Genomic DNA, 27,783 nt, shown 5'->3' with positions numbered 1-27,783 from the left:
TCCTCACTTCGACTCGCATATTTCATAACACCATAGATCCTGGGCAAACACTGCGAGTCCCAGGCATACGCATCTAATACTATAAAAATCATCGCCGAGAGTGTAAGATGTTCATCCCAAACCCTTGCGCAGTGGTAAACCTCGTTTCCGCAAAACACCCTACGCTCGGGTTGGGATGAACCTATCATACACCCCCGGCCATGGAAGACACTTATATTCTTTTTTAGAAGCTATGATCGTGTCAAGGTTGGGCTTAAACTAACGACCTCATAGGGTGACGGGACAGACCAAATTCCATGACTCTTACCTTATAATGCTTTCCTAATGTCTCGGAAAACTGGTTAAGAAATCTTTAATGAATCTCTGTGCAATCTGACTTGCTTGACACATTTTTCAGGTGCTCCAGTGAAGAAAGGTGACAATCTTGAGGATTGGTTAGATGACTTTCTGGATGACTAGAATATTGACGTTGTCATGTCTCTAAAAATAAACTCACCCCCTAAATGTTGTTTGTTTTATGTCTTTTTGTGAAAATTGGGATTGCCTATTGTAATGAACCTGTCGTTATACATGGTTATACTCCCCTGGACATTTGCTTGACACCCATCTGTGAAACTAATCTACAGTACTGAGATTCATTCAAGCATGTTTTATAAATTAATATGAGTTATTGTTTCCACTGAAGGTCATGTATATTTGAATCCAATCCAATCCATCTGGGAGTAGGATTAATAATATCTGTCATGTGTTCCCGTTCTGTATAGAATAATCCGACCCGAGGGCACCTGCGTTGCCAGGTAACGAGGCTTGCCGATTTTTCTATCCGGAACGGACACGCATGATAGATATTTTTTCTAGCATACATAAATTACAAAAAAAAATATGAAGAAAATACATAAAAAAGCGCATTTTATTAGTATGAGTTTTCCAGCACGGCTGAATTCACCGGAAACGCGCTTTTTGTTGAAATGTACAAAAGTTCCGTTTTCTACGTCATTTTTTTCCACATATTGATAAATTTAGATATGCAAGAAAAAATATCAAATCGTGTTTCCGGTCCGGATCGAAAAATCCGACCCTTGGGCACGCTGGAAACGTTACCGTTACCGGCTTTCGCGTGTGCCCTCGGGTCAGATTTTTCGATCCGGACCGGAAACACATGATAGATACTTATATTGGTCCCAGAATCCATGTATTTTGTTGCTAGGCACATACATGTATGTGTTGTGTTCAACGTATTTGAATTGTTAAGTATAACTGTGCCATCATCTTCTTAATTAGATAAAAATTGTTAATGCATACTTATCCTATAATAATCATTTATATTTGGAGCCACCTCGGTATTCCTTGCTTTTATGTTTTTCTCCTTTCGGATTCAGCAGCGGGCCATGATGTCGTATACATGTAGCTCGGCTTGGTCGAAGAGGACCCTTTTGTTTTACATGTCTAGTATTTTGACCGTTCGTAAATCTCCATTACTCGTTGTTTAATTAACTAAAAAATCTGTTTCGCCGACATGTAGCAATGGTTTAAGAAATATGAAGTATAATAGTGAAACGCGATATTCCACGCAACTGACCTGAATGCTATCGTTATTTAGTTACTCTGTATACATGCGTTTTGTAGTACATGATTCAACGATAGAAACATACACAAACCGTTAATAGTTGAACCCACAGTCATCGTTGTATTTTCACATTTCCCTGGCTAGTTTGCCTTGATTGAGGTCGTAACAATACCATGCATCATGGACGTGCAGGGTTTTACCATGCCCCGTCAGTTCCAAGAACCCGAGTAGACTATTTGTTAAAATAAAACAAAGAAAAAAACACAAACAACACTGAAATTTAGTTTGTAGCTCTACTGGGCAAAGGCCAGAAGAGCTTATGCGATGGTAATGTGTACGTAGTATGTGCGTCCGTGCGTCTGTAAACAATTGCTTGTGAACACGATACAGTCTTCAGTTTTGATTGTATTTCAATGAAACTTGTACAGTAATTGGAAATCCATTAGAGCTCGGTTCCTTTCGAAAATCAGCCAGATCCGCCCATGCAACCCTAGATTATGGGCCTTGAAAGGTATAAAAAAAATGCTATTTTTAGCTAACCTAGTTTAACCAGGTCTGCATGAGCTAATTCTATTTTTAGCCAAGTTTTCATGTAAAGTCAAGCCTAGGATTAAAGGAAGACAAGTTGCTTTTTGGTTCTGCAGTTGATTTTGCGAATTACTCTGCCTTGTTCTTGTTGAAAGCCCAAAGGCAATTTTTTAGCTCTAAGTGTCTGTAGTTCGTGCATTCATCTGAACAAAATTGGTTGTGAATGTTCAAATTATGCACCTGGGGTCATTACTGGCCACGCCCAGGGTTCATCGGTTTGGTAAACTTAAATTGGGAAATCTTTGAAAATCTTTTTTGTGTGTTCGCGCATCCATCTCAGCACAATTGCTTGTGAATGTTTTATCAAATAATGCCCCTAGGGTCATTACTGGCCATCCCCCGGAGTTCACAGGTTTGGTATACTTAAATTTGGAATGTTTGAATTTTTTTTGTAGGAACCAGCTATGCAAACACTTGCTATTTTGAATAAGGCACAATTTAGTGGTCTGCTACCATGGTTGTTAAAATTCTGACCCTGGGGTCAAAACTGGCACGGCCCTGGGGGTCACCAGTTTTCTAGAGACTTATTTAAGAAAAATTTCAAAATCTTCTTGTTTCAAACAACAAGGCTCATACCTTTGATTTGTTGTGGAGCATCATATGATGACTGCAAAACAGTTGAAAATATGCCCCTAGGGCCAAAGCTGGCCCCACCCCTTTTGACCTTCTTTTTTATTTTAAAAGCTGCAGTAATGATATTTAGTTTTGCAAATGAGCATCAATGTTGTCCTCGGATGCCCTTGACTTTGACCTTTTGACCAACTTTTTTTATTTTTAAAACTACAGAAATTTTGACCATGAGTACAGTTTTGAAAGCATTTTTTTTTGTCAGATGACCTATACTTGGCACATATTAAAATAGTTCATTCAACTAATCTGCTTACAACACTTTCTGTCGTCAGACGTTGAATGTGCAACGTTTTCAGGACACCCAAACACAAAGCGTGAACTAAATGTCTGTTGCCTTTTACCCATACATACATGCTCCGGATTGAAAATGACCACAAGAGCCATGCCAGTAGAGCATAGGCCCTTTTGGGCCTCATGTTTTTAGTACGCCGTTAAGGTGACTGGACATAAATATTTTCAAATTACAAAGATCACCCCAAGGCGCGTCCAAAATATAAATAGTCCGCTTAAGTGCCTATATGAAATATATCTCAGCTATATTTTAGCTCCTCTGTTTTTCGAAGAAAAAACTCGGAAGTATTGTGATAGTCCTTGGTGTCGATATGGTCGGCGTCATGCAAAAGAAGGCCATAACTCATTAACCGTTAAGGATACTAGACGATAGTTGGCGTTTGCTCCGCGGTACTCACTCATATATTATACCAATGTGTTTCATTCATGCTTTGAATTGAAGAATATGTAAGTAATAAACGCACTAGCGGATCGGGGGGAAGGGGACTAAAGTCGTTCAAGTTTACTTTTTTATGTTAATATCGGAGAAAAAAAGTAATAAAATGCGCTTAAAATGCACCATTTCGGGCAAGAAATTGTTATAATTTTCTTGGGGACAACCCCAAGCTCCCCTGCCACCATTCTAAACCAATTATATTCTGGTTCTGAGGGAGGGGCGGAAGTCAAAAGGTTACGTCAAATCCTGAATCCGCCCCAGAGTCATACGAGTAAGGTGGTATGTATTCACTAATGTTCATGCTTTTCGCTTGTTTATTGAAAATAACGGTGAATAATATATTTCACTGATTCTCTTATTTTAGCCCTTTTCACTATACAAGTCGACTTGCACAGGGCTAAGAAGAAAAATCGATGGCATTGACCTCAATTCCGATGACGTCATTTCGCTTAAAACATTTGCGGGCCGAGTTTCTTATTAAATATTGATTACCATTTAAATGAGTTACATACATGAACTTAGAAAAGAACAAAGACAATTAAAATTTGTTTCAGTGTAAATTTGCAATATCTTTCACCTTGTGATCGCCAAATGAAATTATTTCACTCGTGGTGCTCGGTGAAATATATTTCTATCTTACTCTAAAGCATACAATTATCCTCTATATTTTCATTAGTGTTGCCAGTGATTTTGAAATTTATTTGTATCCTCACTTCGACTCGCATATTTCATAACACCATAGATCCTGGGCAAAACACTGCGAGTCCCAGGCATACGCATCTAATACTATAAAAAATCATCGCGCACCTCAGCATAAACAATGAGTCTAAGACACTGGATTTGCCGCAAAATATACCACTGATTGCTTTGCTAGAATGAACTACAAAATCATTAAAATATATATTTTCCAACTAAACTGAGGGTTGGGAATTTTGGTAACCTTTAGTGAATGGCATACCGATTGCCACGACCATTTCACATTGTTTATTCCGTTTAAATACCCAGAAAAACTTGTCTTGTACAACGTAGTATTCAGTCATTAAGCTTTTAACATCATTCTTTAATGAATATTATAGGCAGTTAAATGTATTGTAATGCTGAAAGTACAAGTAAGAACACGAGAATAAAAATCCGTAGAAATATTTCGAAGTTATAAAATAGATAGCTCACGCTTAAAATAACACCAACAAACGTACTGATTTCTGTTTTTTATTGCATGAACTGTACAAATAACTCACGCACTGCAATTATATGTTCGGTATTGCATGAACTGTACAAATAACACACGCACTGCAATTATATGTTAGGTATTGCATGAACTGTACAAATAACAAACGCTCTGCAATTATATGTTCGGTATTGCATGAACAGTACAAATAAGACACGCACTGCAATTATATGTTCGGTATTGCATGAACTGTAGAAATAACACACGTACAAATAACACACGCACTGCAATTATATGTTAGGTATTGCATGATCTGTGCAATTAACAAGTGCACCGCAATAATATATTAGGTATTGCATGAACAGTACAAATAACAAATGCACTGCAATTATATGTTAGGTATTGCATGAACAGTACAAATAACAAACGCACTGCAATTATATGTTAGGTATTGCATGAACTGTACAAATAACACACGCACTGCAATTATATGTTAGGTATTGCATGAACAGTACAAATAACAAACGCACTGCAATTATATGTTAGGTATTGCATGAACAGTACAAATAACACACGCACTGCAATTATATGTTAGGTATTGCATGAACAGTACAAATAACACACGCACTGCAATTATATGTTAGGTATTGCATGAACAGTACAAATAACAAATGCACTGCAATTATATGTTAGGTATTGCATGAACAGTACAAATAACAAACGCACTGCAATTATATGTTAGGTATTGCATGAACTGTACAAATAACACACGCACTGCAATTATATGTTAGATATTGCATGAACTGTACAAATAACACACGCACTGCAATTATATGTTAGGTATTGCATGAACTGTACAATAACACACGTACTGCAATAATTATTATATGTTAGGTATTGCATGAACTGTACAAATAACACAGGTACTGCAATTATATGTTAGGTATTGCATGATCTGTGCAATTAACAAGTGCGCTGCAATAATATGTTAGGTATTGCATGAACAGTACAAATAACAAACGCACTGCAATTATATGTAAGGTATTGCATGAACGGTACAAATAACAAACGCACTGCAATTACATGTTAGGTATTGCATGAACAGTATAAATAACAAACGCACAGCAATTTATGTCTATTACTAAATGAAAACAAATGCACTGAGAAAATCTGCGTTGACTAGATGCACACTCATGGTTTATTCGCGCAGTAGTGCAGGAATATACACGCACAAGGAATAGCATTTAAAAAAAACAACAACACTGAATTGATAATAATGACTATGAAATAACCGAAGTATTCATTCAATTTCTAAGTGTATCTACGAAAACGACGAACATAAATGATATTGACTTACTCCTATAATTCTTGGATGTCTACTTCTAACCCGGTTCACATTTAATCACTAATTATTAGGATACAATTTCAGTGTCCAATTTTAAGCTGTTGAACTTCAGTATGACAGACAGTACAGTGTCTTCATATAAGCACTACAGCACTTACACATTGAATTTGCTCATATAGGCCGGCGCTTAATTAAGCCAAACAACAATTAACTCGGCAACGTAAAGATTTTAACGTCCTGGATAAACGACGCTTATTTCCGGTTTGACGACATTCCCGGAACTAAAGGATAATGTCACATTTGCAGCATTTATCCAAACATACGAATTATGAAGTGACATCAGTACGAATCAGAGGCTAGTTTCCGGTCTGACATCATGGCTGTCCATGACGACCACATGCTGGGTTTCTACGTGGCGTCGGAGGTCCACCTTTCGCTGAAAGGCGCGACCACAGCGCTCACATGGAAATGGTTTGAATCCAGTGTGTTTCCGGCTGCCAAAACGAAGATAATCGTTAAAGTCGTTATGATTAAGTCTCATTTCTAGTAAAAGTATTTCCTATTCAAGTTATAAAGCTAAAAGTAAAAATACTCAGAAAAATGATATTTTAACAAAAATAGGAAATTTAGAAAAGAATTTGAATGATAAAAATAGATTAGATGCTTTGCAGAATGAATTAAGTACATTGAGAGCAGAGAAAATAAGAGGACATTATCCGATCAAGAGCAGAATATATTGCTAATGGTGAAAAACCAACAGGTTTTTTTTCTGTCGGCTTGAAAAGAATTACTCTATTAGTAAATGCATTCCCTTTATTGAGAAGGAAAATGGTTGTTTTGTATATGAGCAAAATGATATTTTGTATATATTGGCTTTTTGGTCTCGTATTGGATATTTTGTGGTTAGAGCTGTAAATTTTGCTTTAGAAAATGGATCAATGTCTATTACACAAAAACAAGGTATCATTACATGTATACCAAAAGATAATAAACCAATGAAGTTTCTTAAAAACCTTAGACCTATTACCTTGCTCAATACAGTTTATAAAATTGCCTCTGGTTCCATTGCAAACAGATTAAAGACTGTATTAGATTTTTTAGTTGCAAAAGACCAAACTGGTTCTATAAAAGGAAGACATATTGGTGAAAATACTAGGTTACTATATTCTGGCTTGAAAATTAACTTTGATATTATAAGACTAATTTAATATGGATTGGTTCCCTAAAATATAGCACAAGGTCAATTAAAACAAAATATAAATTCATCCTGGGAGCTACACCTTTTGAATTATTAGGTTTGATTTTTGATGTAGATCTTAGCAAAATGATAGAATTAAATTTTACAAGCAAACTTGAAAAGGTGAAGATAAGTATAAGTTATTGGAAAAGAAGGAAGTTTGGAAAGATCACTGTTGTAAAGTCATTGTTACTTCCCATGCTTACACATCTTTTTATGTCATTGCCAAACCCTAGTACACATGTGTTCAATAAGATCATAAACATGTTCAGTGATTTCATTTGGGATGGACCTCCTAAGATAAAAGACTCTGTTTTAGTAAAAGAGTACAGTAATGGAGGTCTAAAAATGATAGATGTTGTAGCATATTGAAATAGCTTAAAACTCTCTTGGCTTAGAAAATTTGTGAATTATAAAGGAAAATGTTATGTATTAATGAATTCATTGTTTGATGTTTGTAAAGTACTTAATTCAGGAAAATTGTTTGCTGAAAGTATAATAAAGAAATTAGAAAATAATTTTTGGATTGATGTAATTAGCATATTTAATAGTTACAGTGATAATTATCCACTGATACTGTTGATGATATACTAGATATACCTTTGTTTTACAACCATCATTTGAAGATTGGTAATAAAGGTATCTTTGTCAAAAGTCTTTATAATAGAGGAATACGTTTTATTAAAGATAGTGTTGATGATACAGGCACATTTGTAACAAAGAGATACTTAGAGAATTGAACAGGGACAAATATAAATTTCATATTGTTTGAAGGTTTAATAAGAGTTGTTAAGAACTACATAAAAACATGTAAAATTACGTTAGTATTAATGATAAAACTCAAAACCCATCAATGTCATGTTATGTTAAGAATATTTTGCTTGAAACCAAAGGAAGAAAAAAAAGTTTATAAAGAATTGATAATTAATAAGGATCCTCCAAACTGTTAGGCTAAATGGAATACTTAAGTTGTTTTCCATGATGTAAAATGGAAAAAGATCTATGGATTGGTATTAAGTATTACAAGAGATACATATATTCAATGGTTTCAAACAAGAATTATACATAGGACTTTAGCTACAAACTCACTTCTGGTTAAAATGAATACTGTTAAAAATAGATTATGTACTTTCTGTTTGTCTGTTCAAAAGAGGAAACCCTGATTCATATATTCTGGAACTGTGAGATTGTTCAAGCCTTAATAAACTGTGTTAAAGAATTTTTCCCATTAAATTGCCAGACATTTTTGTTGGGAACCACTTGCAAAAATTCAATTAAATATAATATACTTAGTTATGAAATTAAAAAATACATTTATCTTTGTAAAAGGCCATAAATAAGACCGTCCTTTACTGGGTTAAAGAGTAGTTTAAAACTTGCTTGTAATATTTATGAAAAATCAAATATTAGACATAAAGAACTTTATTGGTCAGTTGTAAAAATGTTTATCTAGACCACATACATTTTAAAACAGTAAAAACTAATGGACTTTGTACGAGAACATACTGTTTATATTTTCTTTACTTTTTGACTTCTTTCTTTGTTTATAAATATATACTAGTCATACTTGTTTTAACATCTGTTATAGAAATAATAAGAAAAGGACGTAATATAGTAATTCAACTTTTAGATGAAAGTTTGTTTTAGATGATATAATATTGATATAATTGAAAATTTAATATGTTTGTATGTAGAAAATTAGTCCTTATATTTATGAAAATGTTTTGTGCGGTATGTTCCTGTGGTGTGCCCCGGACCACGCATACCATAAATGTACGGGGAAAATAAAAGGTCATCACACAAAAAAAGAGTGTCTCATTTCTAGTTGATGGACGTTGGTCGAGCAGCGGATGACGACATGGTCATGATCATCATTGATACAACTTACACTGCCAATCTAGATCAAATAACGGACCACGGTCGAACTATTTCAAATGCTCGCGCTATCATTGTACACACTTTTGTGCATTGTGACAGAAAACAAGTTGTACTATCTTCTAACATGTTGAACATGAACTATAACATGTAAACGTTTTTGTTAACAAAACTATAAAAAAACTCACCTGTGAGTGATTAAATTTGATGACTGGCTAAAGCATTTCCCACACTGCATACACTTATGGGGCTTCTCTCCTGAAATCGTATTATATTTTATGATGCATTAATTATCGTTCATGAAAGAAAACACAATATAAAGTTGCAAACTGAATCTAATAAATAAAGCTTCGCTAGTTCTGGCTTCCATAACTTTAATGTTGATATTTATTTTTTTGATGTTTACAACACATTAAAGTTATGGCGTAACCCCCATAGTAAAGTCAACCAGAATCAATTGAGTGTGATGATGCAATGCAGTCACATGACCATGATGACGTCGATGGATTATATTTATAGCATCAGATTCACATTGTTCATTTAGTCGAATCCAATTGCAGTAAGGCTGTAAATACCTTTTGATAAGTAAAAACAATTTATTTATTCCAAATTTGTTATAAGTTATTTACTAATTATTCGAAATAGAAAAAAATAACAGCAAAATAAACACTACATTTGTGAGGTCTAATGTAGGTCACATGGGTATTTTCTGAAAATCTTGGTGTCACGTGATTAAATTTGAACACAACTATGACCTAGATAAGGAATGCTTGTAATAGGATTTATTAAAATGCTAAATCAACTATCTTTAAAGCGTTTTTTGGTTTTGAAAATGTGTTTGTGAACTACATTTTACTTCATTTACCTGAGGATACAGTTATTTTGTCTGTACAATGCATTCAAGTGAAATAACAGCGTGACATAAAAATGTCACAAATTCTGGTAGGGTTTGGATACGGCGTTCTCTTCAGCGAACACATCCAAAAAGGTAATATATAACGTGTTCGCTGAAGTTCTTTAGCTAAAGCTTCGCTAGATTCCAAATTCAGTGTGTGTATACCACGTGATAAATTACGTCATATACAGTACAGTACTGTATTCTATGTAGGATGGAACATTTTGCTTTAAATGAAGACTGAAATCAAAGATAACTTTTCTTTTACAACACCGTTTCGAATGAAACAAAGGCCAGTCTGTCTATGCCGCTTAAAGAGCCCCGCCTTCGTTTTTTTTTATCGGAGTTTGATAGGGTGATTAATTTCATCAAACACTTCGACAAACCTGTTTCCATAATCATGTTTTGACAGTGCTCCGTCAGATGGCCGTATAGTGAAAAGGTTTGTCGAGGTGTTTTAAGAAACTAAACTCTCAATCAAACTCTGGTAAAGACCTAAGGCGGGGCTCCGTAAGCGGCATATACTGCGCTTTGTTATATTTAAAATGGTGAAGAAATAGGAAAGTAATCTTTGTTTAAAGTCTTCATTCAAAGCAAAATATTGCCTTATGACGTAGCTTTTATGACGCAATTTATCACGTGGTATACACACACTGAAATTGTACATAGCGCACTTGCACATTAACAATTGTGACCCTTTTTCGCCTGTATGGTCACAGTGTAAGAGTCGCTCAAAGCACAAACGACACACGAGTTTCACAAATGTGTTGGTGTTTTTTTCATGCGAACCGAAATCATTTCGGGATTGAACTACACAAATGTAGGGGCAAAACTGTTACAATTTAATTAGGCGTCTCGTGAATTTTAATTGTTTCTAGTATGTATTTGCGTTAAGCCGGAAAGCGAGTATTTCAACATTTAGTATTCTTAAAATGTATTAATATGTACCAAATGGGCTACCAAGTTCGGGTGGAATCAAATTAAACAAGAGCGCCGCGGTGCGAACGCCAACGCTTATCTGTTTTTTCTTTCGAAAAAGGGAAAACTCGAAAGAGTTCGAAAAGCTATAGGCCTTCACGTGCGTATTGTCTTTGGCAACACGTGTACCAGGTTTCAATAGAATATCTTGAACGTTTAATTAGAAACGACCAAGGTTAAAGTTTTTGCACGACGCCGACGACAACGGCCCCAAGGTTTTGAGAATACCTAGACATTTTTATAAATTTCGTTGTATCATAATTAATTACGGAAGATCTGAGTGCATTTGTATTAATATGCATGTGAATCGTTACCACAATAATTACCGTATTTTTTATAAAACAAATGGGACCACCGAAATGTCAGAACTTTTAACAAATCATTTATAGACATCTCATCAAAACTGATATGCCATTTCCATCAGATTTTCACCCAGATTGGAAATAATTCTGCCGAGCCATCCGCACCGTGATTATTCCCACAGGGTTCTGGGTACGAGTCAGGAAATCTTTCTCGGTGAATGTTAACAGTTGTCTTGGGATATCTAACGGTAAAGGTCAGCCCAAATCTAAATAGAACCTTGAAATGTCAGACTCCCAGAGCGCCTTTTGATCATATTTGATGATCACGGTATCAGATAAATCGCGAAATGATAACGATAATGACAGGGATCGCTTTTAGGGTGTTTGATGTGTGTTGCTCACGAATTTTGGAAGTGGCACCGGACATTCGATCGAGTTTGGTTGTCATTATCAAAACTCGTCAGAATCAGATGCAGCAACAGCAAATAATTTTAAAATAATGAGTTTATATTTATGCACACACTAATATCAACTGTTCCAAGACGACCGCTTATTGAAATATATGTAGTATGACGAAGGAAAATGAAAATATGTTAAAGAACAATTATAAGTTCTGATAAATAGAAATGGCTATGGTAGGAATGCGACGATGATACTGATGCTCACGAGTTCACGCCGCGACTTCAATAGCGATTATGATATAAAGTTACATAAAAAAGCTGACCTCAAAATCGAACTATTAAAAATATACGAACTAATGTCACAGGCGAGCGAACGTTAAAGTGTGGATAAAGACACAGTGTTTAATTCACAGTACTGGGTGAGTACCTAAATCGGAACAGTACCTAAATATGGAACACGCATTATAAAAGCGTTATTCCGACCAGATCAGTTTATTTACGATTTTAATCAATAAAGACGATTGCCTTAGATACAAGATCCAAAGAACACGATTCTCCGGTAAGTATTTCAGATACTGCTATCATTCAAAGTTTTTCATGTTCGAATGTGTGGGGGAAAGACTTCATACTTGCCACAAACACAGCATACTGGTACAGCCTGTATTTTACTGAAATCATCAAATTTTACTGACAAAAATGTCAACAACAAAAAAAAAAACAAGCTGGAAATAACAGAAATTATCAATTTACTTAAACGAAACATGGAGCAATAATTTTAAAAGAATACTTAAAAATAAATAACGAATTAAAACTGTTCCATATTTAGGTACTCCGAGGACAAAATTGGCAGTCATTGACTGTGCGGTTAATAAAGTACTTTTCATGCAGATTGGTAGTATCTTGAAAAATGCCATTTATATCAACTAATTGGGCTTGAATCCTAGTACATGCTGATGGAAAATTTTGTAGTTGTGGTCCAAGACTAATTAAAAATATTTCAAATATAGTACCGAAAGTGTTCAGATTTAGGTACTCACCCAGTATAGTTCACGTCACAATGGAGTTTACATCATAATATTTACACCTTAACTTCCATTCCTTAAATGAACTGCCTTTCGGCAATTGCGTTCATCAATCGATGAACGCAACATCTTCGGATATGTTCGGATCACAATTCATCGCATAACAATATACATGAAAACTATTGATCTTGTTATTGTTCGTATTGTGTCAGAAGGTCCCGTAAAATATAAATCAACATTTTAGAAAGTATTAATTTGTTATATTTTAAATGTATTGTTACCACAAGTGTTTCATTTTTTACGTTTAAAAGTGATTTCAAGGGGTTGATCTTTTCCCGCATTCTTGTGACGTCATTTGAAAAAAAAAAACATTTCCGGTTACAGTCGGGTCGTTCTATTAACAGAATGGGTAAGAAAGGATTACTGAAAGGTTTTCTTGAATGAAATGAAGTATTTTTTTAACAATTCTTGAATGAAATAATGAACTATTTGTGTAAATATAAGGAATGAATTGCGGGGCTGATGTCATTATCGGGGATATGCGTTCATACCCCGATAATGACATCAACCCCGCAATTCATTCCTTAAATAAGTCTAACGACACAATTGCGCTTACGTCACAATCGCGCTGACGCCATGATAGAGCCTACTTCACAGTCGGGTTTACAACCTAGCAGAGCTTACGCTACAATCGAGGTATCGCCATGATAGAGCCTACGTCACAGTCGGGTTTACAACCTAGCAGAGCTTACGCTACAATCGAGGTCTCGCCATGATAGAGCCTACGTCACAGTCGGGTTTACAACCTAGCAGAGCTTACGCTACAATCGAGGTCTCGCCATGATAGAGCCTACGTCACAGTCGGGTTTACAACCTAGCAGAGCTTACGCTACAATCGAGTTACAAACACCACACAGCGGTTACCTCTCTTTGCTGTGTACAGTAATCTACGCTCATCAAGGGGGATAACTGAGTTGGAGATTAGCGCAACGATAAAGATTGAGCCAAGTGTTACAGTAGAGACAATGTCGCATCAGAAATTTTACCTAAATCTATCTTACTTCATTATCGATTCAACAAGACAATCCGGGCTTGAGTTACAATTGAGCTAAGTTCACAATCGGGCTTGTGTCGAACTTAATCCCGGATACTCGTCACAATCGACTTTACATCTCAATAGAGCTTAATAAAAGAACTAAGATAACACACCTGTGTGTATGTATGTGTGTTTCTTCATGTCTGATTTCTGGTGAAAGCGCTTGCCGCAGTACATACAGGGGAACGGACGGGTGTCACTGTGGATCAGCAGGTGCGTGGCCAGGGTGGAGGAACGTTTGAACGTCTTGCCTGAAAGTGAAATGGGATTGTCTCTGAGACTAACAGTATGTGCGACATATGATATGGTAGTTGCGATCGGAGATGTACTGTATGTGCGACATATCATATGGTAGTTGTGTATAAATCCAGTGAACGCGTTTAAGCGCTTTTAGAGACACATCATAATACTGCAGAGAAGCGTACATTTACAAAGACGTTGTCGATCGATTTGCTTCTCAGAGACTGCTGTGCACATTTAATCTTCATATTCCCCTCGACAATATTTGTTTGTAATAGCAATTGCAATTTTGATAACGCCGTTCAAATGTTCTTTACCTATCAAGTTAAAATGTTTGACATGCCTTTCATCGGTTTAATATACTTTGGAGTTTGCACCTGTACATTGTGTGTTTTTAAACTCTCTAACATGTTTAAACCTACCACACTGTTTACATGAGAAAGCCCGTTCCTGTGCATGCACCAGTCTGTGCTGTTCCAGGCTGACCGCGTGACCAAATATCTTGTTGCAGACGTCACACGTAAAAAGGCGGGAACCGGTGTGACTGCGGCGCACGTGAACCTCGAGACCATGTGATGACGAAAACGCCTTGTCACAACTCGCGCATGCGTAGTGACCGAGTGACAAATCGAGCGGTTTAGACAATGTGGACAATGTCATGTCGGCTGCTAAAGCGCGCCAACGAAGGATATCCGGATACAGATTGTGGGATGGGTAGGCGGCGCCGGCGGCCATCAGGTAGCTTTGCGACAACAGGAAGTTGTTGAGAAGCAGGCGACTATCGGGTCTGAGGGCTTGGGCGAGAAGATGTGGATACAGGAACTGGGAATATTGCGATATCCTGTCGGCTGCGGACGGCGCACCCATTTCATCTGTTCATTATACACATAAACGTTATATACATTTACACGTGAATTTTATTTTCTTATATACGTAGTAAATATTCAATGATAAACACGCGTTGATCAAAATCAACAATCTGTATGCGTCATTCGAATATTGATTTTATAATGTAACTAAGACATGCATACTAGTCGTGTATCAGTAACACTGCACGTAAAAACATGTTATTAAAATATCTGTGACAATTTCACAACCTGTATATGAATGTGTTTTCCCCTTTAATTTACACTTGGATGGGTGAATAATGTTGTACATGTTTAGGATTTTCAGTATACATATTAATTAAAATAGAAAAAAAAGTTTCCTGTTTTTTGTTGTTATTTTATTAAGACTTTCGCATATATAGCCTGCTCACTCAAATTATTTCGGCCGAAATCCGTAGAACAAAAACAAATTCGTATGGCCTAACACTCCAAATTAAGAATATTAAATTCTACTATACTACTGAACCTTTATTTTCTGTTTTGAAATAAATGAAAAAAGCCCCACCTCGACGTTTAATTATATTTACTCAAAAATTTATGGAGCCGCCCCTAAAATTAGTTGTAAGGAACCGTTTTGTTGAAGTTTTACAAATCATTGTGATTGAACAGGTGACTTTGTACAGCATGTTTTTCTTTATCGAGTGCCGTCCGACGTTTTACACTGATTTTATTAATCGTATTTTTCAAATCTATTCATAAAGCCCTTGAATAAAATTTGCAACATTTAATTGATTCGTACCTAGGTCGATTCGTGCTCAAATCTTGGTGGACGAAATGGTATTATGTTTTCATGTTTTATGTGAAAAACAGTTTTTTGTCATAAAGAAGAACCTTCAACACTGGCCAATCCGGCATTTATCATTGATTTTGATATGATTTGTAAGAATAAATATTTGAACGTCTCAAGGGCTCTTAGAATTACTCACGGTTACTAATTAAATGGAACAATCAATCCAGTGTGATTTCGGAATTAATTCAATTAATTCCAGCTAATACGAGACCTTTTACAGATATCTTGAGAGACAAAGAATCGCTTCCGACATTAAATGTCTCCTCTTTATACTTATGCATATTGTTATTGAATTATACCACAACTGTCCTCAAATTACATGCGATATGGGTTTGCAGCTCTGTTTCGTGTGGCAGTACAAGGCTGGTGATGTATCAGTTTTGTCGAATTTTAATTTTTATCTGAAATCGTATTGCTTCTTTGCAAAATGAATGCAACCTGTGAACTGCACGTGTATGTTCAACTATAATTACGGATATAACCACCCTCTTACAAACAAAGAGTAGTTCTTCACTTTATTCCCAATTCACACGTATTTGGTATCACACGGGAAATAACTTTCATAAGTTGTTTACCATGTTCCAGTCCAATCCAATATTTTGATATATTAATTATTATCTTTCATACTTTGTATGTTTCTTCCAATTATAAACTATGTTTAAATCAAATCACACGTAACATATAATTTTAAACTTAGTATTTGGCGGGCAAACATAAATATCATCATATATATACGTTTAGACGCGAACAAACCCGAAATCGATAATACAATATATTTTGTTTTAAATTGCAAAACTGTAACTGTCATGTTATATTCAAAATGCGTAACAAGAATCTTGAGTCTTACAGGTCATGCATTCAACGCCGGACAATGGCAAATATATACATATATTTATACCCAGCAAAACAAGTTTATACTACCTGAACAAATAAATACCAAACTTAACTGAATCATTATACACTAATAGCACATAGGTATGGGTGTATGTTACTGTAGTCGCGGTACGCGCTTAGTTAGTACCGAGAGTGCTGACTATATCAGTAGAAATCCAGCTTAAAATCTAGAATGACTAAAACATTTTAACAGAAGTCGAAGAACAGTACTTACTATTGCCAATGGCGGCTTCACCTCCCGCGGTCCATGGCCGGAAGGCGGTGAACTCGGTACCCATAGAGGAAGTGGGAGATGTAGAACCGTCGTCATCTCCCGGGCTGTCCGTCCCCTCCCTTTGACTCCCCCTCGGGCTTCCATCATCCGATTCCGGGATCGAGCTCCGCGGGCTTTGTGGGCTTGTGCGTCCGGCGCTCACGTGTTCTTGGTGTTTGGGGCTCATGCACGCGTCGCCGCAACTTGAATTTGTCCTAGGGCTTATCGTGCATTCAGTTTGGTCTCCGGGACTCAGAGTTGAATAGGGGCTAGTGTAAGCAGGCTTTGTGTCACCGACATAACCGGCTTCTGGTATAAGATCGATGGATGAACACCCGTGATTGATTTTTGGGTTTTGATGTTGACTGGTGTCTTGTACCGCGCTGTTCTCATCTTTCTTGGCGCCGTAGAAATCTGCAAAATGTTCTGGAAAAAAATACCTATTACTTTATAAGTACGTAAAAGGTTCAACATTTTAATGAATGCACACAAATATCAAGGCACGATAAAACTAAAGGTAAACATTTCTGTTAATAACCAAAGAGTTCAATTTTAAGATGTTCATTAAAAGTCATTTTCAGTTTAAACTTATCTTTCCAGATAAGGTAAAGGTAACACTTACGTAATGCAGAAGGTCGGACAATCTGAAATGCGCTAAAATACTCCATCGGAATTACATTTATAAATGAGTCTGTTGTGTCTTGCTACAAATCATAACACAATAAATGCGTAATACGTGTTGAAATAATTCAAATCCGAAGCGCGTGTTGATGGTTCAACGCACGAGACCTCGGCGCGTGCCTACTAAGCAACCCGGCCAATCGTGAGGCATCAAGTCAAAATGGGGCGGAACAGAACCGGGCCGATTCCATTCATTGAATTGTTTATTCGGATGTCAGTCGTTTTCATTCATTGATCCCTTGCGTCTGAACCATAAGAGGCGTTGCTTAATTGTATACTCCGCTTTTATTTGCGAATGCTCTGGCTGGTAGTTGTCGCCATTACCATCAAATACTATTTATCAGTACGTTGACTACATTTAATAAATACACATACGTATAGTTTCACTGTTTACTACGTCGATACATAAATCGATCGACATATTATGTTTTCTCAATTAGTGAGTAATATTGATTTTTTTAATTTTAATTTAACCTTTTGATTTTTTTAAATCAGTAAATGAACATTTAGTTTGACTTCGTTCATATACATTGTTTATACGTAAGTATGTTTATACCTTATTATAGTGAAGCCAAGAATGAAATTTAACCACCGAGCATTGAATGACCTTAACTCAGGGTTTTATTTTTCAAAAAAAACCGCTTTGGAAAAATTAAAATTTCGATCCTAATCAATCCATCATCAGTTCTTACTAACTACAGATACGGTATTTACGTTTTCATTTATTACATCTGGAGTCAACAAATTGTGATGATGATATTTTACCTTTCCGCAAAAACCTGTACGTTTTATTAATGAAGTCTGGCGTATGGAATATTAAATTTGTTTCACTCAATCTAGCATTTCAACAACTTTAACAGCTCGGTTACCTATTGCATAAAAAAATGTCCATGAACCATGCAAAACAAAGAAAACAAAAATCACTTTTATGTGAAACTATGAAGTTTGTGGAATTCAGTACGGAATATTTTGTAAAGAATTGGCCATAATTGAACATATGACGGTTATTTGTAGAAAATCCAGTAGAATAGACTATTAAAAGACCACCCAGTCATATTATTGACAAATAAAGCTTCGGACGATTTATGACCAAAATCATCACCCCTTTTCACTTTCGTTTTCTGACCTTCATCAGTCGATATTTCCATATACATTTTTCGGAAATGACCGAACAATCCCGAATATTAATGACACTCGTTTTCATACACGGAAGTGGATAAAGCGAAAAAACAACAATTCCAATACAGAAGAGACAAGCTGCAAGAAAATGTCGTAGGTAAGCTTGGTTTTGTTATATGATTGCATACTCCGCATTCATACGGTACTCTACGGTATTCCGTGAAGGCCATCGCCTGTGAATATGTTGATCTGAAACGCGGTGCTCGAAAGTACGCTGATGAAAACGCAACAGTACGATGTTGAAAACGCTATGATAACACTATACTATCGTGTTTCCCCATCGTACTGTTGCGTTATCACCATCGTCATACTTCATCAATAGTCAATCATATGGTCATACTTCATCGAATGTAGTTATTGCAAAGCATAACAGTAGATAAATAACGGATATCCGCTTTGCGCGTATAAAATGAGTTGACGTAAGATAACATTTTCAAGTCAACAAATCTGTTTCCACATAAGGTTGCAAAGTTGAGGCCCATTTCGGGTAAACACCTCTAGGTTTTAATATTTCATTGGAATGTAATGCACCAGTCAATTGTAACCACGGCCCCCCAGGTCCGAGGAATAGCGGGGACTTTGACTTTCGGTCCAGCCAACCCCGGGTAAAATCCCTGCCCTGCGGGGACAAACTGTTGGTAAAATCCCCGCAAAATGCCCCCGCACCCAAGGGACCCTATGTTAGGCCCATTCCCCGCTAAATTTTGCGCGAAGACAAAACCACCGCATTCACCCGGCACTGCGAGGCCACATGAAAGGTAAAAACACGGCCCATTTCCCCGGCTATCCCCGGTATACCCCCGGACTTTGGGGGCCGTGGTTACAATTGACTGGTGCATAAAAGGTGTCTGGATAAAATGAATAAGTTTCTCCAAGAGTGTAAAGACTGCCTCAATGTCACAAACAGACGCATAACACAATTTGATAACGCGGAGTTGCACAATGGAATCTGGTCCCATAAGAAGGAACATCTCCACATTAAGGAGGTTTATGTGAGGCTGAACTCGGCTGAAGTTTATCCCCAGCATGATAAAAAGTTGTACATTGAAATATATATATATATATATATATATATATATATATATATATATATATATATATATATATATATATATATATATATATATATATATATATATATATATATATTTCAATGTACAACTTTACAACGCGTTGTTTATGTTTTCAATGAAATAACTTTTCAGAAACAGGTTCAACCACATTTACAGTGTTTTAATTATGTGCGAAACATTGGCACAGTTTACAAAGACTATTTGACAGCTTCTAACATTATCTTGCGCACCATTGTTAGCTATGCTGACTTATTCAGTTTCCCCAAAACGATGCTTATTTAATTCATTATCGTTTAACTGACTAATTTACAGGAAACAGCGCATATAACGGTTCCAATGATTTGATAATGTTGTTAATAAGGTACCGACTCAGGCATATGTTCGCTTTGTCTTCAGTAAATATTGACACGTGATTGGACAATGCAACCCATTGTGTGAGACTCGCGACTGTGTTTGTCCAACTTCATTGAAAGCTTAAGGTCTCGGGACCTTCTTTAAACTTCGCAGTATTATCATGTTCTTAAACAAACCCGCAAAATCAACGTACCATGGTATGATTATATCAAATACTTCTTATTGAAATTGATTTTAGCTCTTTGATTTTGGCGGTACCTTAGCCTTGACATACAGTTTTCAACAAAGTGATTGGCGTTTCCCCATACAAACCTTTACTGGACCACTAGCTGAGGTTGTAGCTAACGTTCCGTAAGGCTTTGGTAGGCAAACAGTGGCCAGCATTGATAATATATTGATATATTTGTTGGTAAACATACATTCGGTTAAATAAATGTGCGAACGGGGCATCTGTTTCATTCAGACTCGGCGTTCAGTCTCCTTTTACACAGATTTTCGCCCATTTAGCTTTGAATTTACTTGAATGAGATTTCAGAGAAAGACTTTGAAGGCGTAATAGAATTCGTATGTGGTATTTCCATTTAAGATTGTTCCAAACGTGTTCAGTGTTTGCTTCTAGGCACATGTCTGTAGAAATGCTACAGCCAAAACCTGCTTCTTTGTTCTTTATTGGAACATTTTGACAGATATTTCCGAAAGTGCGGTCCTTTGAAATCTTATACATGAATCACACACATGCTCGACACACACCTTTGGCACCGGCAGTGACACGGTAACATGCTCGACACACACCTCTGGCACCGGCAGTGACACGGTTACATGCTCGACACACACCTCTGGCACCGGCATTAACGCGGTTACATGCTCGACACACACCTCTGGCACCGGCAGTGACGCGGTTACATGCTCGACACACACCTCTGGCACCAGCAGTGACACGGTTACATGCTCGACACACACATCTGGCACCGGCAGTGACACGGTTACATGCTCGACACACACCTCTAGCACCGACAGTGACACGGTCACATGATCACACGGTCACATGCACGACACACACCTCTAGCACCGACAGTGACACGGTCACATGATCGACACACACCTCTAGCACCGGTAGTGACACGGTCACATGATCGACACACACCTCTAGCACCGGTAGTGACACGGTCACATGCTCGACACACACCTCTAGCACCGACAGTGACACGGTCACATGCACGACACACACCTCTAGCACCGACAGTGACACGGTCACATGCACGACACACACCTCTAGCACCGGTAGTGACACGGTCACATGCACGACACACACCTCTAGCACCGACAGTGACACGGTCACATGATCGACACACACCTCTAGCACCGGTAGTGACACGGTCACATGATCGACACACACCTCTAGCACCGACAGTGACACGGTCTAATTGAGTTGTGTGACGAGCATGTGGGTGGAGGTGGGCATTCATATTGACACACTTGAAAGTAGGTGTTGTAAGTTTGTTCATGTTCATACATTTTACTATATGTTGCCAAAACCCGAGCTCGTAATTTCACTTTAATTGGAACAAATAATTTATTTCTGTGCGACAGTAACTACATGACCCTCAGATAAAGTCTTTGGGACAGTAACTACATGACCCTGAGATAGAGTCTTTGGGACAGTAACTACATAACCCTCAGATAGAGTCTTTTGCACCGTTACTACATGACACTCAGATCGAGTCTATTGCACCGTTACTACATGCCATACAGGTCGAGGCTATTGCACCGGTAATACATGCCACACAGGTCGAGTCTATTGCACCGTTACTACATGCAACTCAAGTCGAGTCGTTTGCAACGTTCCTACATGACACTCAGATCGAGTCTATTGCACCGGTACTACATGACACAAAGATCGAGTCTATTGCACCGGTACTACATGGCACTCAGATCGAGTCGTTTGCCACGTTACTACATGCCACTCAGATCGAGGCTATTGCACCGTTACTACATGACATTCAGGTCGAGGCTATTGTACCGTTACTACATGACACTCAGATCGAGGCTATTGCACCGTTACTACATGACACTCAGATCGAGTCTATTGCACCGGTAGTACATGACACTCAGATCGAGGCTATTGCACCGTTACTACATGACACTCAGATCGAGTCTATTGCACTGGTAATACATGACACTCAGATCGAGGCTATTGCACCGTTACTACATGACACTCAGATCGAGGCTATTGCACCGTTACTACATGACACTTAGATCGAGTCTATTGCACCGTTACTACATGACACTCAGATCGAGGCTATTGCACCGTTACTACATGACACTCAGATCGAGTCTATTGCACCGTTACTACATGACACTCAGATCGAGTCTATTGCACCGGTACTACATAAGACAAAGATCGAGTCTATTGCACCGGTACTACATGGCACTCAGATCGAGTCGTTTGCAACGTTACTACATACCACTCAGATCGAGTCTATTGCACCGGTACTACATGGTACTCAGATCGAGTCTATTGCACCGTTACTACATGCCAAACAGGTCGAGTCTATTGCACCGATACTACATGCCACACTGGTCGAGCATATTGCACGGTATTACGAGCCACACAGGTCGAGTCTATTGTACCGGCACTACATGACACACAGGTCGAGTCTATTGCACCGTTACTATATGCCACTCAGATCGAGTCTTTTGCACTGATACTACATGCCACACAGGTAGAGTCTAATGCACCGGTACTACATGACACTCAGATCGAGTCTTTTGCAACGTTACTACATGACACCCCGATCGAGTCTATTGCATCGGTACTACATGTCATACAGGTCGAGTTTATTGCACCGTTACTACATGACACTCAGATCGAGTCTTTTGCACCGGTACTACATGCCACACTGGTCGAGTATATTGCACGGTATTACGAGCCACACAGGTCGAGTCTATTGTACCGGCACTACATGCCACACAGGTCGAGTCTATTGCACCGTTACTATATGCCACTCAGATCGAGTCTTTTGCACTGATACTACATGCCAAACAGGTCGAGTCTATTGCACCGGTACTATATGCCTCTCAGGTCGAGTCTATTGCACCGATACTACATGCCACACTGGTCGAGTATATTGCACCGGTATTACGAGCCACACAGGTCGAGTGTATTGCACCGTTACTACTTGCCACTCAGGTCGAGTCTATTGTAACGGTACTTCATGCCAAACAGATCGAGTCTATTGCACCGGTACTACTTGACACTCAGATCGAGTCTTTTGCACCGGTACTACATGCCACACAGGTCGAGTCTATTGCACCGTTACTACATGCCAAACAGGTCGGGTCTATTGCACCGGTACTACATGCCACACTGGTCGAGTATATTGCACCGTTACTACATGACACTCAGATCGAGTCTTTTTTACCGGCACTACATGCAACTCAGGTCGAGTCTATTGCACCGGTACTCCATGACGCTTAGATCGATTCTTTTGCACCGGTACTACATGACATTCAGATCGAGTCTATTGCACCGGTACTACTTGACGCTCAGATCGAGTCTATTGCACCGATACTACATGCCACACTGGTCGAGTATATTGCACGGTATTACGAGCCACACAGGTCGAGTCTATTGTACCGGCACTACATGCCACACAGGTCGAGTCTATTGCACCGTTACTATATGCCACTCAGATCGAGTCTTTTGCACTGATACTACATGCCAAACAGGTCGAGTCTATTGCACCGGTACTATATGCCTCTCAGGTCGAGTCTATTGCACCGATACTACATGCCACACTGGTCGAGTATATTGCACCGGTATTACGAGCCACACAGGTCGAGTGTATTGCACCGTTACTACTTGCCACTCAGGTCGAGTCTATTGTAACGGTACTACATGCCAAACAGATCGAGTCTATTGCACCGGTACTATATGCCACTCAAGTCGAGTCTTTTGCACCGATTCTACAAGCCAAACTGGTCGAGTATTTTGCACCGGTATTACGAGCCACACAGGTCGAGTCTATTGTACCGGTTCTACATGCCACACAGGTCGAGTGTATTGCACCGTTACTACTTGCCACTCAGATTAAGTCTTTTTTTCACCGGTACTACATGCCACACAGGTCGAGTGTATTGCACCGTTACTACTTGCCATTCAGATTGAGTTTTTTTTCACCGGTACTATATGCCATCAGGTCGAGTCTATTGTACCGGTACTATATGCCACTCAGGTCGAGTCTATTGTCCCGGTACAACATGCCACACAAGTCGAGTCTATTGCACCGGTACTACATGCCACATATGTCGATTCTATTGCACCGGTATAACATGACACTCAGATCGAGTATATTACACCAGTACTACATGCCACTTAGGTCGAGTCTATTGCACCGGTACTACATGACACTCAGATCGAGTCTATTGCACCGGTGCTACATGCCAAACAGGTCGAGTCTATTGCACCATTACTACATGCCACACAGGTCGAGTCTATTGCACCGGTACTACATGCCACACATGTCGATTCTATTGCACCGGTATTACATGACACTCTGGTCGAGTCTATAGCACCAGGACTACATGAAACACAGGTCGAGTCTATAGCACCGGAAATCCAGGCCACACAGGTCTAATCTATTGCATCGGTACTACATGCCACACAGGTCGAGTGTATTGCACCTGTACTACATGCCACTCAGATCGAGGCTATTGCACCGTTACTACATGCCACACATTTCGAGTCTATTGCACCAGTACTACATGAACCACAGATCGAGTCTATTGCACCGGTACTACATGCCACATAGGTCGAGGCTATTGCACCGTTACTACATGCCACACAGGTCGAGTCTATTGCCCCGGTACTACATGCCACACAGGTCGAGTCTATTGCACCGGTACTGCATGAACCACAGGTCGAGTCTATTGCACCGTTACTATATGCCACTCAGGTCGAGTCTATTGCACCGTTACTATATGCCACCTAGGTCGAGTCTATTGCAACGTTACTATATGCCACACAGGTCGAGTCTATTGCACCGGTACTACATGCCACACAGGTCGAGTCTATTGCACCGTTACTATATGCCACTAAGGTCGAGTCTTTTGCACCGATACTACATGCCAAACTGGTCGAGTATATTGCACCGGTATTACGAGCCACACAGGTCGAGTCTATTGCACCGTCACTACTTGACACTCAAGTCGAATCTATTGCACCGGTACTCCATGTCACACAGGTCGAGTCCATTGCACCGGAACTACATGCCACACAGGTCGAGTCTATTGCACCGTTATTACTTGACACTAAGGTCGAGTCTTCTGCACCGGTAGTACATGCCATACAGGTCGAGTCTATTGCACCGTTACTACTTGACACTCAGGTCTAGTCTATTGCATCGGTAATACATGTCATACAGGTCGAGTCTATTGCACCGTCACTACTTGACACTCATGTCGAGTCTATTGCACGGGTACTACATGTCACACAGGTCGAGTCTTTTGCACCGGAACTACATGCCACACAGGTCGAGTCTATTGCACCGTTATTGCTTGACACTTAAGTCGAGTCTTCTGCACCGGTAGTACATGCCATACAGGTCGAATATATTGCACCGTCACTACTTGACACTCAGGTATATTCTATTGCACCGGTACTACATGTCACACAGGTCGAGTCTATTGCACCGGTACTACATGACACTCAGGTCGAGTCTATTGCACCGGTACTACATGCCACATAGGTCGAGTGTATTGCACCGGAAATACATGCCACACAGGTCGAGTCTATTGCACCGGTACTACATGCCACACAGGTCGAGTCTATTGCACCGGTACTACATGCCACATAGATCGAATCTATTGCACCGTAACGACTTGACACTCAGATCGAGTCTATTGCACCGATGCTACTTGACACTCAGGTCTAGTCTATTGCACCGGTACTATATGCCACACAGGTCGAGTCTATTGCAGCGGTACTACATGACACTCAGATCGAGTCTTTTGCAAGGTTACTACATGACATCCCGCTCGAGTCTATTGCATCGGTACTACATGTCATACAGGTCGAGTCTAATGCACCGGTACTACATGACACTCAGATCGAGTCTTTTGCACCGGTACTACATGACACCCCGATCGAGTCTATTGCATCGGTACTACATGTCATACAGGTCGAGTCTATTGCACCGGTACTACATGACACTCAGATCGAGTCTTTTGCAACATTACTACATGACACCCCGATCGAGTCTATTGCATCGGTACTACATGTCATACAGGTCGAGTCTATTGCACCGTTACTACATGACACTCAGATCGAGTCTTTTGCACCGGTACTACATGAAATTCAGATTGAGGCTATTGCACCGTGACTACATGACACTCAGGTCGAGTCTATTGCACCGGTACTACATGCCACACAGGTCGAGTCTATTGCACCGGTACTACATGCCACACAGGTCGAGTCTATTGCACCGGTATTACATGCCACACAGTTCGATTCTATTGCACCGGCACTACATGCCACACAGGTCGAGCTATTGCACCGGTACTACATGACACTCAGATCGAGTCTTTTACACCGGTACTACATGCCACATAGATCGAATCTATTGCACCGTAACGACTTGACACTCAGATCGAGTCTATTGCACCGATGCTACTTGACACTCAGGTCTAGTCTATTGCACCGGTACTACATGCCACACAGGTCGAGTCTATTGCAGCGGTACTACATGCCACACAGATCGAGTCTATTGCACCGGTACTACATGCCACACAGATCGAGTCTATTGCACCGTTACTACATGCCACACAGGTCGAGTCTATTTCACCGGTACTGCATGAACCACAGGTCGAATCTATTGCACCGTTACTACATGCCACACCGATCGAGTCTATTGCACCGGTACTACATGAACCACAGATCGAGTCTATTGCACCTGTACTACATGACACCCCGATCGAGTCTATTGCACCGTTACTACATGACACTCAGATCGAGTCTATTGAACCGGTACTACATGACACACAGGTCGAGTCTATTGCACCGTTACTATATGCCACTAAGGTCGAGTCTTTTGCACCGATACTACATGCCAAACTGGTCGAGTATATTGTACCGGTATTACGAGCCACACAGGTCGAGTCTATTGCACCGTCACTACTTGACACTCATGTCGAATCTATTGCACCGGTACTCCATGTCACACAGGTCGAGTCCATTGCACCGGAACTACATGCCACACAGGTCGAGTCTATTGCACCGTTATTACTTGACACTAAGGTCGAGTCTTCTGCACCGGTAGTACATGCCATACAGGTCGAGTCTATTGCACCGTTACTACTTGACACTCAGGTCGAGTCTATTGCATCGGTACTACATGTCATACAGGTCGAGTCTATTGCACCGTCACTACTTGACACTCATGTCGAGTCTATTGCACCGGTACTACATGTCACACAGGTCGAGTCTTTTGCACCAGAACTACATGCCACACAGGTCGAGTCTATTGCACCGTTATTGCTTGACACTTAGGTCGTGTCTTCTGCACCGGTAGTACATGCCATACCGGTCGAATATATTGCACCGT

General features: G+C 39.2%; 2 protein-coding genes across 2 annotated transcripts in view; one reads left to right on the top strand and one right to left on the bottom strand.

Annotated features, from left to right (window-relative positions):
- The window catches only part of LOC128209422 (cell death regulator Aven-like), a 31,916-nt gene extending 31,408 nt beyond the window's left edge, over positions 1-508 (top strand). The window contains exon 5 of the mRNA XM_052913447.1: positions 398-508. Coding sequence (XP_052769407.1) covers positions 398-459 — 62 coding nt within the window. The 3' untranslated portion in view covers positions 460-508. The remainder of the gene's footprint in view (positions 1-397) is intronic.
- Positions 509-5,387: 4,879 nt separating this feature from the next.
- Positions 5,388-21,648, bottom strand: LOC128208748 (zinc finger protein 629-like). The gene is made up of 6 exons (XM_052912295.1): positions 21,243-21,648; positions 16,857-17,321; positions 14,494-14,943; positions 13,945-14,082; positions 9,326-9,395; positions 5,388-6,519 (listed from the first exon to the last, which is right to left on the bottom strand). The coding sequence occupies exons 1-6, from the start codon at positions 21,646-21,648 to the stop codon at positions 6,375-6,377; spliced, it is 1,674 nt and encodes a 557-aa protein (XP_052768255.1). The 3' UTR covers positions 5,388-6,374.
- Positions 21,649-27,783: the final 6,135 nt, after the last annotated feature.

The sequence above is a fragment of the Mya arenaria genome, chromosome 11 (genome assembly GCF_026914265.1).
Source record: "Mya arenaria isolate MELC-2E11 chromosome 11, ASM2691426v1".
Classification (NCBI taxonomy): Eukaryota; Metazoa; Mollusca; class Bivalvia; order Myida; family Myidae; genus Mya; species Mya arenaria.
This window is presented reverse-complemented; position numbering and strand designations above follow the sequence as displayed.